Source organism: Malania oleifera, chromosome 2, assembly GCF_029873635.1.
Source record: "Malania oleifera isolate guangnan ecotype guangnan chromosome 2, ASM2987363v1, whole genome shotgun sequence".
Taxonomy (NCBI): Eukaryota; Viridiplantae; Streptophyta; class Magnoliopsida; order Santalales; family Ximeniaceae; genus Malania; species Malania oleifera.
In genome coordinates this window covers 5013265-5028768 of record NC_080418.1, presented here as the reverse complement: position 1 = coordinate 5028768, position 15504 = coordinate 5013265, and the positions used below count along the sequence as shown (strand labels likewise).

The following is a 15504-nucleotide window of genomic DNA, read 5'->3' as shown; positions in this document are numbered from 1 at the left end:
AATTTTCAATACGCTTATCAGCATGATCTCCCTAGTACACATTCGATGTGAGACTACGATAAACTCTCTTGTCCAATCTCTAACGTTCTCGTCAAAGTGATTTACACTTCTGTATAAGATCCACTCACATGATAGTACCTTCAGGTAAAACTCTCAATGAGGCTCTGATACCAAATGTAATAGTCCTAGGCCCAACTCCTATAAGGTATTGCCCGCTTTAGCCCACTAACCTCATGAGTTTGTCCTCTAAAAGACACCTCACTTAATTGGAGCCCAAATTCTCCTTATAAGCTTAAAATCTTCTTGGTACACATTTGATGTGGGACTTATTGTATTTTTGACGTTAGATTTTTTTTTTCTTATATAATATTTTAGTTTTAGAATTCAAATAGTAAAATTTATAACCTATTTTAACAAATTTCATATTAATTTTGGTATATATAATTTATTTTTACATATTTAAATAAAAAATTAAATTCCTAAAAGACTTATGTCTCAATGGTGTAAAATGTCTCACCTTACGTTTTGACCTTTTAAAACACCAATTAGAGAGAGCAGTATGAAAAATATATATATATATATATATATATATATGTATATATATATATATTTTTTTTATTTGACATTTTCTCATATGGACTTGAAAAGTCTTGTCATATTCAAGTTTTGTAATGTTAAAAATTAAAAAATAATTAATTCTTTTAACCACACAAAGTTACAACCTAATTAAATTGATTTAAAACTAACTTAATTTAATTTATTTCTTACAAAAGAAAGTCAATTCAATTAGATTGGAGTGTTATATTTTAAATATATACAAAGACCCGAAATGAATATTTGAAGAGAGTGTATATGATGGAATTAAGTAATTAAGTCGATTCCATTCTATCAAATTCCATCTTATTCTTATATATAAAAAATGTAATATAATTTTTTTATTTTTATAATGAGAGAGTATAAATAAATTAAATTATCAATCAGCACATGTGACTTAATAAAGATTCTTGATTTTATTTATTTACATTATAAACAAGTTGTAAATATATTTTTGCTTGATTTGAACTCAAGCTTAAATTAAGTTAAAAAGGTTTAATAACAAGTTATTGTGTACTCACCCAGTCACTTGGTAATTGGAATTAAATCCTTTTATTTAAAAAAAGTTAATTTATTTGTTTTCCAATAATTATTATAATATGGTCATCGTCTATTTATATGTAACGTAACTCCGCTAAGCCCTAATTCTTCCTCACCCACTTCAGTCCAGAACCCACTGTCCGTCACTGACCCATTCAATTTGAACTTCTGTAGTGTCCTTTGAAACCTTAGCTCTACTCCAGCTTTCATTGCGACATTTCGTCTCTCTTGATTTAGTTTCGGTAATTTTCTCCCTTATTTAATTCACTCTTTATTCTCTCATTTCATTCTACATTTTACAGGATGGATTGGTTTTTCGTTTCCTGATTGATTTGCTTTATGAAGCAGTTTGTGGGAGGATCCAAGCTTCACCGCTAGCTATGTCGGACGAGGAGAAAGAAGAGAAGGAGTTGGATCTCACGTCTCCTGAGGTCGTCACCAAGTACAAGAGTGCAGCTGAAATTGTCAACAGTTGGTCCTCTTCTCTTTCTCTCTCTTTTTCTAAATGTCGTTGGTTCTTGTCAGTAATTCGTCAAAGTGATTTGAGTCTCTTTGATCTGTTCTGGATTATGATGATTTTGGAAACGAATTTTGCAGAGGCTCTGCAGTTGGTGTTATCGGAATGCAAGCCAAAAGCGAAGATCGTAGATTTATGTGAGAAGGGCGATGCATTCATCAGAGAGTATGATTTTATTATGATATGATTTTTGTGTTGGTCATAATTTTATTTTGTTTGAGCAAGTGTTTGATGTTTTGTGGTTATTGTTGATTCGGGTTATAATATTTCATGGAAATTGGATTATGGATATAGGCAAACTGGGGGAATATGTACATTAACGACTTTTTTTGGGCAGACGTAACTTTTTGGTTTTTATTGAGTTGGGTTTTTTTAATGTTAAATGGAAATGGGGCTGTCGTATAGGCAAACCGGGAACATGTACAAGAATGCAAAGAAGAAGATTGAAAGGGGCATTGCCTTCCCCACTTGCATATCCGTAAACAATACTGTCTGTCACTTCTCTCCTCACTCCAGTGATGAGACTGTGTTAGAAGAAAGTGATATGTTGAAAATGTGAGTTTTGTTTTCTGTACTCTGCTTATTACTTTTTAAAAAAGAATTATTTAAGGTAAAGGATGAAGTGTAAGGATGAAATATGGAAGTGTTTTATTGGATGCAGTGATATGGGATGTCACATTGATGGGTTCATTGCTGTGGTGGCGCACACACATGTTCTTCAAGAGGGGCCGGTGACTGGTAGGGCAGCTGATGTTATTGCAGCAGCCAATACAGCTGCTGAAGTTGCTTTGAGACTTGTGAGACCTGGAAGGAAGGTATTTGTCTACTTGTAATATTTCCCCCTGATTTTCCTTCTTTATTACAGTACAAAAATAAATAGATGTTAAGATACCTACCTGATTGCTTCACTGGGTTGATCAACGGGTATTTGTCTTTAAACTGTGGTTTGTAGAAATGAGCCGGACTGGATGCTGGTAGAATATGAAAATTTTAATTACTGATGCCATTTCTTTGAATCTAGTGATGAATTGGTTCAAAATCATATGTAGAGACAGAGAACTAGGTTCCAATTGAGCAATTGAGCGCCATATGGTAAACCAATGAACATAATCCCATGGTTTTACAATCTGTATGCGGACTAGGAGGGTTGGACTGGGTTCGATGAGACCTTGATGAGATGACATACGTTATATTTGAGTACTCCTTGATATGGCTTTACATAATTTTTTTTTCATTTTTTATTTTTTACAAAAAAAAAAAAACTATGAAATTAATTTATACTTTAAATATCATATATTTTTTGAATTTGCTCAGCCCTTGTAGATGTTGGTTAAAATATTTTACAGTGCTTAGAGATTTTGAAATTCTTCTCTTTGATTTTGTAATGTCGGGAATTATTTCTCTAAATGATGAAGATATACATGGCTGTGGAGATAACACCTATGAAGCTTTACATTGTCATAGTTACTCTGATAGAGAATCTCTTCCCATTTAATCCATGCTGTTCCGTTGCCTCTCTCCTTTGCACATCTGTTTGCCTACATGCATCTGGTTATTTTCTGTGTGATATATGTTGCTAACAAAAAGGTTGGAACAATTTTTAATCTTCTTTGAGATGTCTTCAACCTGTTGTTTTTGCATTGTATGTTGATTTATGTTGTTTGTCTGATCTTCTTAAATGATGATGTATTGGGCAAGAAATGGGTACTTTTCCATTTTTTGTCCTCTTGTGTTATTTACTTGTTGACTTTTCTCCAGTTCTTGCTTTTGTCATTTTAGTCAAGGTAAGAAAAACAATGTGCTTTATCTTTTTGTAATCCACATGGACATATGTTCCTAACATGTGGCTAAGAGGGGGAAACCTAACCAATTGAATCACATAAAATGTTTTCATATGCTAAGGTAGATCAAAAGTACATTTTCAGTAGAAAAATTTGTTGTTGGTTGCCACTACGTCTGTGAAGAGAAAAATTTGCAAAGTGCCAAAAGTTCCAAGGACTGAAGATTATATATCCTTATTTTCCCAAGCTGCAATTTGCCCCATTGGCTGCTGCATTAGATGGATGGATATTTTGGCAACTTTGCCAAGGTGATAAATGACTTCATTGGATGCAGCCATATGGTTGTCAGATTGATGGGTTCATTGCTCTGGTGGCACACATTCATGTTCTCCAGGAAGGGCCGGTGACTGTTAGGGCAGTGGATGTTAGAATGGTATTTATTTGATTCATTGCTTACGATAACTACACCTGTCTATTCCTTGGTAAACTTGGGCATAATAGCTGCCTGTTTTTTTGTAAACTAGGAAGATATGCTCGGGCATTGCCATGATGCATAGGGGTGTAATCGGTTCTTTTCGGTTCTAACGTATACTGATAACTGAACCGAACTTCTTGGTTTTTTAAAGTACTGAACGATACCAAACCGACACTGAGGGTTCATTGATTGACAGAGAGGATGGTTTAGTGGTTCGGTTTGGTCTTTAAACCGAAAATGAAACTTAAATGAACAAAACCTTTATAAAGAACACAGAAACGTCAACCAGAATTAATGTGATAATTGAATATCTAAGCCCACTAGCAGAAAAGTATGCTGGCCGGAAATTATTGACTGGACCTGCTCCAAGGAGAGCATGCAAGTCAAACTGGACAATGAATTTTTTCTAGGGGCAAACAAAATTTGTAAAGAGAAGAATGCCTCTACTCATGTCCGATGTGGGACTACTTACTAGTCACTATGGGGATTGGGGAATGTGCGAGCAGACAGCAGCTTGTATCTTCTCATCCCACATTGAATATATCTATGGGGAGAGAGCCTCGCCTCCCCACCTTTATCAAATCTGCCCCTAGCCTCATCTTTTTTCATTCTTCAACATACTGAATCAAAGTTATAGTTTCATGATGATGTAACATGTGAAATTTAAAATTTTATTTCAATATAATTTGAAGCTATAAAGATTAGAGATTCAAAATACATAAAGATAAAAATATAACCAGTTTTATCCAATATTCTGTATGCCAAGATATACAGATAAATATAAATATTAATTAATTGGTTTTCCAGTTTTCCGGTTCGATTATGGGTTAGAAACCGAAACCAAAACCGAAGATCGAAAATTTTCATTTTGAAAAAAACCAAAACCAAAACTGAAAACTTAAAAACTGTACCGGAACTCATTTTGATCTGGTTTTGGGTTGGTTGTTGATTGTTCGTTAACTTTTGTACACACTTAATGATGCATAACTGTTTGTATACAGTCGAGTATATGCATCATTATTGAGTTAGTGATTGAGCTTTGTATTTAGAGCATGAAGAATTGAAAAGCATAGTTAGTCTGATGGAATTTCAATTTCTCATGAATTTAAAAACTAGGTAAATCTTAATATGCCATTCCTTTGAAGCTAGTGATGGAGCCTCTCTAAATGCTTACATTTTGTGCAAAATCATGGGCAGACATAGAATTGGGTTCATTATGAGCCCTGCTATTATGAATTATGAAGCCTATGTATCTAAATCTGGATTGGATTGGCCAGTCGGGCCAGGTTTGGTCAGACTGTACAGGGGGTGAGAACCGTATGTGGATTGAAGTCAGTCAACTCTGCCAACTCGGTTTGACCTGTCCTAAACTGGCCAAATAGAGTGGGCCAGCCAAATTGGCCTGTCACAAAATATGTGAGATGGGAGGCAGGTAGGAGTTGAACCCTGCTGGATGAGTTGGGCAATGGGATGAGCTACCATTGGTACCAATATTAAGTTATTGTGATGAGATCAAATACATTACATCTGAATACTCCTTGATATGGCTTACATTCCCTTGGTTTAAAAAAAAAAAATGCTTTTATATGTACAAAAACCATTAAATTAATATATACTTTTAAACCTAATATAGATATTTTTGAATTGGTGTTATGTGAAATAATTGTTTTTCTTTTTGTTAAAATATTTTATTAGTACTGCTCAGTCCTTGTTGCTGTTACTCAGTATATTTTACAGATATTAGATAGTTTGAAGTTCTTCTCTTTGATTTATAATGTAGGGCATGATTTCTCTAAATGATGAAGATATACATGGCTATGGAGAAAACTCCAATGATGCTTCACATTGTCATAGTTACTCTGATAGAGAATCACATACCTTTTAGTCCATGATGTTCCATTTCCTATTTCTTTTGCCCATGCGTTCACCTACATTTATCTGGTTATTTTCTGTGTGATATGGTGGCCTCACCGAGTTGATCTCCAGTTCAGGTTTTTGTACTTTGTAGAAATGAGCCAGATTGGATGCTGGTTGATTATCAAAATTTTAATTTCCAGGATGGTATTTATTTGAATCATTGCTTATGATAACTAATGCCTATCTATTCCTTGATAAACTGTGGGCATAATAGCTACCTGTTTGTTTTGTCATAAACTAGGAACATATGTTTGGGTATTGCCATGATGCTGAACTGTTTGCATATAGTCCAGTATATGCATCACTATTGATTTAGTGATTGATCTGTGTAGTTTGAAGAGATTGAAGAATTGAAAAGCATTTTTTTCTTGATGGAATATCAATTTCTCATGAATTTTAAAAACCAGGTAAATCTTAAAATGCCATTCCTCTGAAGCTACTCTGGAATGCTCTCTAAATGCCAACGTTTGGTGCAAAATCATAGGCAGAGATAGAGAATTGGGTTCACTACGAACCTTGCTACTCTGAAACCAATGATCCTAACTCCAATGGTTTTAAAACTTGGAATGGGCTGCCTGGTATGACCGGGTTCAATTGGACCTGCGGCTTGACCGGTTTGGATAGGGGTGAGAACTGGTTTTTATAGAAATGGAATCAACTCAGTCAACTCAGGGTGACCTGGACTAAACCAAGCATATGTGGCTAGCGATATTGACTTGTTGCAAAATATATGAGAAATGGGGGGCATGCTGAGTTGAACCACTGTAGTTGAACCCTGCATGGATGGTTTAGGCTTGAATTATGAGAAATTTGTGATGCCAATGAGCCAAAGTGGACAATGCCTCACCAGAATTGGGCCAAGACCAATACATTTCTTATAATATTTTTTAAATACTGCTCAGTCCTTGTTTTCATTAGTGAGTATAGTTTATAGGGATTAGGTGAGTATATTTTCCAGTGATTAGATACTTTGAAGTTCATCTCTTTGATTTTGTATTGTGGGTTATGATTTCTCTAAATGATGAAGATATTCATGGCTATGGAGGAAGCTCCAATGAAGCTTTATATTGTCATAGTTACTCTGATAGAGAATTGAATACCTTTAGTCCATGTTGTGCCATTGTCTCTCTCATTTGCATATGTGCTCACAAAAGGTTGGAGTAATTTTTAATCTACTTTGAAATGTCTTCTACCTGTTGTTTTTGCATTGTATGTTGATTTGTGGTGTTTGTCTCATCTTAAATGATAGGTTGGGCAAGACATGGGTCTTTTTCTTTTTATCCTTGTGTTATCATTGGTTGTTAACTTTTATCTAGGCCTTGCTTTAGTCATTATAGTCAAGGTAGGAAAAACCATATGTTTTTTCTTTGTCATCCATATGGACACATATTCCTAATTTGTGGCTAAGAGGGGGAAATCAAACCAATGGAATCACATGCAAGTTTTTCATATACATGTAGTTAAAAACATGTTAGTAGAAAATTTTTTTTTGGTTGCCCCTGTATATATTCGACAACTGATGATAGTAAGTGTGAAGTGGCAAAAGTTCCAAATACTCAAAATTGTGCCTTGTTATTTTCACAAGCAGTGATTAGCCCTATTGGCTGCTGCATCAATGAGTGGGTTTTACAGGCAACTTTGCCGAGGTGACCAATTGCCTTTTGGTTTCCTCTTTTCCCTGTTGCCAACATTTTACTGTGCACAGTTCGGTGAATTTGGTCTATTTATTCTCCACATGATCTGCAATCACCTGCTGTAGCCAACATATCTTAATTTGTGGCTGATTGGTGGAAATCTTACCAATTGAATCACATAAGTTTTTCATATCCTATAGCTAAATCAAGTGTACTTATTCAGTAGAAAAAATTGTTGTTGATTGCCTCTGTCTCTAATGAAAATAATTTGTGAAATGCCTAAAGTTCCAAATATGCAAAACAATGTCTCTTTATTTGTACAAGCAGCAGTTGGCCCTGTTGTCTGCTGCATCAAAAGGATGGGTTATATAGGTAACCTTGCTGAGGTGATCAATTGCTTTTTGGTTCCATCTTTTCCCTGTTGCCAACATTGTATTGGGCTCATCTTGGGTGAATTCGGTCTATCTATTATCTATATGATCTGCAATCACCTGCTGTAGCCAACATATCTTAATATGCTGCTTGTTACCTATGTGCAGTTGTGTTGATGTTCGTTCAACTTGAACACATGCAGCGGAAGCACACAATCACGAACAATCAACCACCACTAATGCAATCACTCAATGATGAAATATACTCGATAATCAATCAAACAATAATAAGAAGAATAAAAAACACAACTATAACGCACAAGATTTACGTGGTTTGGCAATAGCCTACATTCATGGGAGCAGCACTTGGGTTTTCACTATGATCAATGCCTCTCACCCTAATAGGGTCATATAATGATGTTTATATAGCATCTAATGCGTACAGAAGTGCTCTAGTATAACTAAATTACATCTGTAGCAATCTCTCGGAGGAAATCCTCCGATATGCCCAATCTACAAGCCCCCGATTTGAAAATATGTGATCTGCGCTGACGGAAATATTCGACGGTTTGACCAAACCGTCGACGGTTTTGTGTTGAGCAAAGGTCCTCCTGCGTACTGCTCGAAACCTTTTCTCATGCAATTGTCCCTTGCTTCATGTAGCTTTCTCCGCTACATGTGATTCGCTCTGAATATGAGCCACATCCCTAACAATCTCCACCTTGGCAAATATTTGCCACCTTGGAAATCTGAAAGTATAACCGCTGTTCCACCCGGGCCTGTAGATCGAGACCCACCTCCCCTCTAACACTTGGAGACGTAAACCAAGTCCAAGCCATGCTTGTACTTGACTGTGGTAACAGGAACTTCACCTAGCTGAACATCCAGCTCCTTGAACGATCCTTCGAACCACAATATTACCTTGACAGCCGTAGCCTCTACCAAGAACTCCAATCCAGTTATAACCAATGCACCCTGAGACTGTACCCTGGACTTCCAACAATAAGACCTTCTCACAATGCACCCCGTTGTGAGCTTTCTGTCTTCCAAGTCCCCTGTGTAGTCGTGTAGTCTCCATCTGCGAACCTCACAAGTGACGAAACCCTTTGTTGCCCGCCAAAGTACCCAACTGCACTGGTGTATGAACCCTTTTAGCATCACCGTTCGTCCTCAAGTACTGAGCGGTAGACTGTTTACTTAGATTTGCCAATGGTGTAACGGTTACCGGTTTAATACTAACCATGCTAAACCTCACAAAAACCTAATCCTCATAACCATCCTGAGATAACCACAATCTCCATATAGTTTTGTCCACACAGCTGCCCTGAGATAACACCAATCTCCCCGAAGCTACAAAATCACCTTGAGATAATCCCAATCTCCCCGTAACTTTACTCTTGTGAATCTCCAACCCAAGAACACTCTTGGCAGCACTCAAAACCTTCATGTCAATTTACATTCTCAATAGAGCTCCTAACTGATTTACCTCAGTCGGAACCTTTTCTGCAATCGGCATGTCACTCACATAAAATCATAGAATACCTGTCCACTTGCAACCTCTCTCTCTCTTCCCCTCTAGGAGCACCACCAACCCCCACGTCTGATTCTTATACAGTACCTCCATCTGCTCCACCATTACACTTGTCCGCCTACCCTTTTCCTGATCGTGCACTGCTTCCTGAAAGGTAGTATGATCCTTTCTGATGGTAATGGTTGCATAAGACATCATATCACACCGGCGATGACCTGATAGTGCCTTTGAGCCCATTGTGATTCTGCCGGTCTCCTAAGTTTGAACTTTTTTGCATTTCTGCCCTGAGTTTGAAACTCCATCTGCATCACATTGCCTTTCTGTTTGAGTTTATCATGTGATACTATAAGTCTCCTGAGTTAGAATTCCCTGCACTCTTGCCCTAAGTCTCCAACTTCATCTGCATGACATGCTCATAGCTGCTCTTGCAGCTTTTTGACACTTGTTTCTCTTCATTTACCTAAGTACGTTGTCCCATGGCTTTAACACCTAAAGCCATGTCTCCACCAATCGCCACCATGTTTGCCGTTGGATCACCCAGCATAAACTCATCTTTCTTATATATCAAAAAGATGTACTGTCTGGACATAACACTAAGCCTAGATCTCACTTCACTAGAAACATGCATAGTTGGACCTCTAAAGTCTACGGCATAATCAATTCTAGTCTCTCCTGTAACTCTCCCATCTAGTGATACCTTTGGTGATCGATTAACCGAGAAACACATTATACTCCCGGACTTCACCAAGAATTCCCTTGCAAGCCTTGCATACGCTATGCCCTGCTCACAAAACTCCTTGAACGCCAGCATATGCAACAACAATATCTAACTTGAGGAACTCTCTCCCAGTCTGGTACTCCACCTCCGCCATAAGTTACACCTGGCAAACAATTCCAACTTGTGCCACATGAGATACCCCCAGACCTTTCGTGATAATCTCATGAAATACCTATGTCCAACCCGTGATGCTACCCTCACCGGTCCCCAAACATCCATACCAATGTAGTTAAGAATACCCACCGTTTTTTGTGTGGTTACATTACACAAAATGGTGTTTCCTGACTCAGAACTTCTAGCTGCAACTCCACCTACAACAGTATTACCCTGCAATACATAGAGATTCCCTACTATCCTCTGTCCCTTCATCACCATCAATACGCCATCACTTACCATCATCATCCTGTTTTTGGACTTGTAACTATACCCGTTACAATTCAAACTGTAGATCAGGTACATGCCTTACCCCACACAACATCCTTATCATACCGTCATAAATTTTGATCTTAATATCCCTCATTCTGATAATTTTGCATACTGCACCGTTTTCGATCAGAACGGAACTAGGACTCACCAATTTGTAAGTGGTGAACTAGACTTTGTTTGGCATCATGTGAAAAGAACATTTCGAGTTTAGGATCCAAGAACCCCTGAACCTAATGAAACATTAAGCATCTCACCATCACTGCTCCCCAAGTCCCCTTCTTCAACTACATTCACAGATTTTGACGAACCCCCTTGAGCTCTTGCCTTTCCCTTCTCCTACTCTAGACATTCCAGTTTTATGTGTCCTAGTTTCCCGTACTTAAAACAACAAACATCCTTCTTCCTCCTGGACTGAGTTTTATTACCACTTGGTCCACTCCAAGATTTGCCTCTCCCACGATCTTGATTACCCTTCGCCATGTGAACCCTCATCGCTAACCTTCTTCCTTTGATGGAACCCCAGCAATGCACTCGTAATGTCCTCCAACTCTAGGGTTTCTTTCCCTTGAGTCAACGTTGTAACCAGATTCTAGGTGATGTAGGTAGGGAATTCTGTAGCATAAACGCCTTGTCCTCCTCCTTGAACTTTACATCAACTCGCCCTAGATCACTAATGATTTGATTAAATGTGTTGATGTACTGAGTTTGCCATCTTAAGCCAATAAAGCTTTTGCTTAAGATACAACTTGTTCAAAATCGACTTGGACATGTATTGGCGCTCCAGTTTTAGCCAAACAGTTGCTGATGAGTCCTCATCCATGACATGATACAACACGTCATTGGCCAGACATAACAACCTGATTGTGGAAACTGCCTTTGCTTCAAGCTACCTTCCAACTTGCATCATTCATGTTGTCCGACTTCTTTCCGTATAATGCCTTCACCATCCCTTGCTGTACTAGGAAGTCTTTCACCCTTCGTTGTCAAAACCTGAAATTACCAATTCCATCAAACTTATTCACATCGAACTTAATTGTAGAGACCCCAACCATTGTAGAACCAATAGCTCTAATACCACTTGTTGATGTTCGTTCAACTTGAACGCGTGCAACAGAAGCACACAATCACGAAACAATTAACAACAACTAATGCAATTACTCAATGATGAAATATACTCAAGAAGCAATTAAACAATAATAAGAAGAATAAAAAAAAAAAACTAGAACACATAGGATTTACGTGGTTCGGCAATAGCCTATGTCCAAGGAAGCAGCACTTGGGTTTTCACTATGATCAATGTCTCTTACCCCAATATGGTTACATAATGATGTTTATATAACATCTAATGCGTACAGAAGTGTTCTAGTATAACTAAACTACATCTGTAGCAATTCCCCATAGCAAATCCCTCCAATAAGCCCAATCTATAAGCTCCCGATTTGAAAATACGTGATCTATGCCGATGGAAACCATCGATCAAACCGTCGATGGTTTTGTGATGAGCAAAGGTTCTCCTGTGTATTGCCTGAAACCTCTTCTCATGCAATTGTCCCTCGCTTCACGTAGCTTTCTCCGGTACATGTGATCCACTAGGAATATGAGCCACATCCCCAACAAGTTGATTAGAGAATGTTATTTGTGTGGTTTTGTATCCTTTGCCATAAGGGGTAAGTGCTGCTTAACTAACCTTTTAGTGCAGCTAAATACTGAAGTTCAGTCTTTAGACTTACCTCCTATCTTTTAACTTCACTATAGATTTTTCATATCTTTGCGCCTCTCTTTATTTCTGTAATTATATTTTTATTTTGTGATATTATTTTTCCTTTTGCATGCGCTTGTGTGTGTGCTTGCAAGTTGTTCCCATCATTTTTAGATAAAAATGGTCCTTCTTAAAGTGACATCTTTCATATTAGCGAGAATGGAAGTCGCTGATATGGGATTTTCCTGCTTTCCTTCTGTGCCTACGTCACTGTCTTCTTTTCTTTTTTATTTTATTTTATTTTATTTTTTTTCAATTTCCAAATGCTGATGATTTTTAAATCTTTTCGTTGCAAGTCTGGTTTAGTGATTTCCTTAGATTGGCTTGCTGAAAATTTCTCAATTTTGCAGAACAAAGATGTAACAGATGCCATTCAGAAGGTTGCTGCTGCATATGACTGCAAGATTGTTGAAGGCGTTCTAAGTCACCAGCTAAAGCAGTTTGTCATTGATGGGAACAAGGTTGTATTAAGTGTCTCCTGTCCTGAAACAAGAGTTGATGATGCAGAGTTTGAAGAGAATGAAGTCTATGCAATTGATATAGTCGCTAGCACAGGAGACGGCAAAGTAAGTGCGAAGTCTGTAGACCAAATATACTAACCCTAGTCTCTGTTATTTGTATTCTTTCGTATTCTATTGTTGGTTTTTAACTTTTTTTTGGGGGGGAAAAATCACGCAGCCTAAGCTCTTGGATGAGCGGAAAACGACGATATATAAAAGAGCCGTGGACAGAAATTATCACTTGAAGATGAAAGCATCAAGGTTTATCTTCAGCGAAATAAATCAGAAATTTCCCATCATGCCCTTTACAGCAAGGTTTTAAAACTTCTCTAATGCTTCAGTTCAATTCTCCGAGAGAAGTTATTGATATTTGGACTATTTTTCTTGTCATCATAATTTCATGTATTGTCTTTCTTTTTTAGGGCTTTGGAAGAGAAGAGGGCTCGGCTTGGATTAGTGGAATGTGTGAATCATGATCTCTTGCAGCCGTATCCTGTTCTACATGAGAAGCCTGGTAAGCTTTTTTCATGAGAATGAATGTCATGCTGAGTTCTTGGTATTATAATGATCATGAATGTGCAGTTGTGTTGTCCTGCAAAATAGACCGTCTTTGCTACTGTAGTTGTATAGTGTTGCAACTTAAGTGGGGATATGCCCAAATAGGTTTCCTTTCTTACATTTGATTGGTGCTAGTGCAGGAGATTTTGTTGCCCACATTAAATTCACGGTGCTATTAATGCCGAATGGGTCAGACAGGATCACATCTCATCCTCTGCAGCAGCTGAAGCCTACGAAGACCATAGATGATGACCCTGAAATAAAGTCCTGGCTAGCTCTTGGCATAAAGACTAAAAGGAAAGGCGGCGGGAAGAAGAAGAAAGGTGTGTTGTGTAGGTCTTTGCTGGAAATTCCCGTCTACCCTTAAATAATTCTGCAGATCATAGTATCTATGGTTCCCCAAATTTGATGAGAACAAAACTCAATTTAATTAGGATTATGCATTTATTTATTTTGGTTCTACAGTGTTTTGATGTTGTCATTTTTGTTAATTTACAGGTAAGAAAGGGGACAAAATGGAAGATTCAGCTGAAGTTGAAGCAGCATCAAATGGTGTTTCATCTCAAGAATAGAAATTTTCCATCAGCAGTTGAAATTGCAACTGATTCATGGGTTTGGGCAGGACATGAGCTCATGGTAATTATGGTTTTGTTGACGATCTCCTCCATTCCAGATTCTAATATCCTATTCCTGGTGTGTCTGTGCTGTTGAAAACACTGGGAATAAAGGGATATAGGCATAAACGCCCGCTGCATTTAAAGCTCCAATGAGTGTTAAATGTGAAGCACAATCTCTATTCTGGGTGTTGGGCTCTTGAAAAGCTTGAATAGAGATGTTTCGGCTGACCCTTGAGTAGTTGCCCTTGGTTAGTCTTGTTTTTCATTTACTGCACATCTTTTGTCATCATTATATATATATATATATATATATAACAGAATGAAAACAAAATTTTTCCTGGTGCTCATCTTTTATTTTTGTGTTTTTCTTTTTTAAAAAATTAAACCGTTGTCTTTGTGAAGTTTGTGCTCGCAAGAGACGCCAGTGTGGAATGACATTTACAGTTGCTAAATGGCCTAATCATAGAGGTATTGTAATAGCAATCATACTGTTTTGAGTAACATCTAAACTGGCTCAGGGTTATGTTGAGGGTTTTGTGGCAAGTATTCAAATCAATTCACAGAATTGTAGAATCCAAAATTCATTTCCTTCAGTGGCATTTAGGATTGTTGATTATTAAACATTACTATAGTCCATTGGGAGAAGCAAGTGAAGAAATTCAGCCCTGCAAATACTATTCTTTTAAGGGATATCATTTCTTTTTACCGGACATGTGAGGAAAAAAACTATTCATTGCAAACAAGTTGATGAACAGGAAATTAAAAAGGATATGTTTTCTCTTGATGATGACAAAGCACGGGGTCCTAATGGCTATTGTGCCAAGTCAAAAAGTAGTTTGCAAATGGTTGGAAGTACCATTACTGAAGTCATATTATCCTTCTTCAGAGGCTGAAAAATGCTCAAGCAGGTTAATGCCACTCTTAGAACTTTGTTAAGTTGAAAGACCTTCATCTCCCAAGGATTTTAGGCTTATTTCTTGTTGCAATCTAGTTTATAAATGCATCAAGAAAATTGTGACCCACGGGCTGTAACAACTTCTAAATTCTTTTGTCGGTCTAAAGAAGTCTGCCATATTATTAAAGGGAGTAGTATTCGAAATAATATTTTATTAGCTCTACAAATTTTACACTACTGTCATTTGGAGGCTAAATTTCCAACATCAGCTCTAATTGATTTGATGAAGGCATTTGATTTGGTTTATTGGGGAATGTATTGAAAATCCTGTGAACTTTGTTGGGTAGATAAAAAGAACATATTTCGACACCTTCTTGTTCTGTTATTTTTAATGGCTTATATGAGGGTTTTTTAGAGGGATAACAAAATAAGACAAGGTGATCATATCCCACCTTATCTCTGTGTTATGATTATGGAAGTATTAACAAGATTGCTTCAAGACTCTACTGTACATGGTCAACTATCTTTACACCCTAGATGTAAGAGAATTAACTTAGTAATTTGTGCTTTACTGATGATTTTCTAGTACTATCTAAAGGGGAAATTGATTC

General features: G+C 37.3%; 1 protein-coding gene across 2 annotated transcripts; it reads left to right on the top strand.

Moving 5' to 3' along the window:
• Positions 1–1216: 1216 nt before the first annotated feature.
• LOC131147974 (ERBB-3 BINDING PROTEIN 1-like) lies at positions 1217–14329 on the top strand. Of its 2 annotated transcripts, none has more exons than XM_058097676.1 (10): positions 1217–1376; positions 1483–1605; positions 1732–1816; positions 2057–2206; positions 2313–2466; positions 12674–12889; positions 13002–13138; positions 13246–13337; positions 13522–13713; positions 13880–14329. In XM_058097676.1, exons 2-10 carry the CDS (start codon positions 1515–1517, stop codon positions 13951–13953), a joined length of 1191 nt encoding a protein of 396 aa, XP_057953659.1. In that variant the 5' UTR covers positions 1217–1376; positions 1483–1514; the 3' UTR covers positions 13954–14329. The 2 variants fall into 2 exon arrangements, with proteins under 2 accessions (XP_057953659.1, XP_057953660.1); XM_058097677.1 differs by having other exon boundaries at positions 1241–1376; positions 13522–13704.
• Positions 14330–15504: the final 1175 nt, after the last annotated feature.

Excerpts from the sequence above, each read along its gene's own strand:
- LOC131147974 (XM_058097676.1), top strand. The coding sequence starts at position 1,515 with ATGTCGGACGAGGAGAAAGAAGAGAAGGAGTTGGATCTCACGTCTCCT. Across the intron at positions 1,606-1,731 it reads TGCAGCTGAAATTGTCAACA|AGGCTCTGCAGTTGGTGTTA; the intron begins GTTGGTCCTCTT and ends CGAATTTTGCAG. Across the intron at positions 2,207-2,312 it reads GAAAGTGATATGTTGAAAAT|TGATATGGGATGTCACATTG; the intron begins GTGAGTTTTGTT and ends TATTGGATGCAG.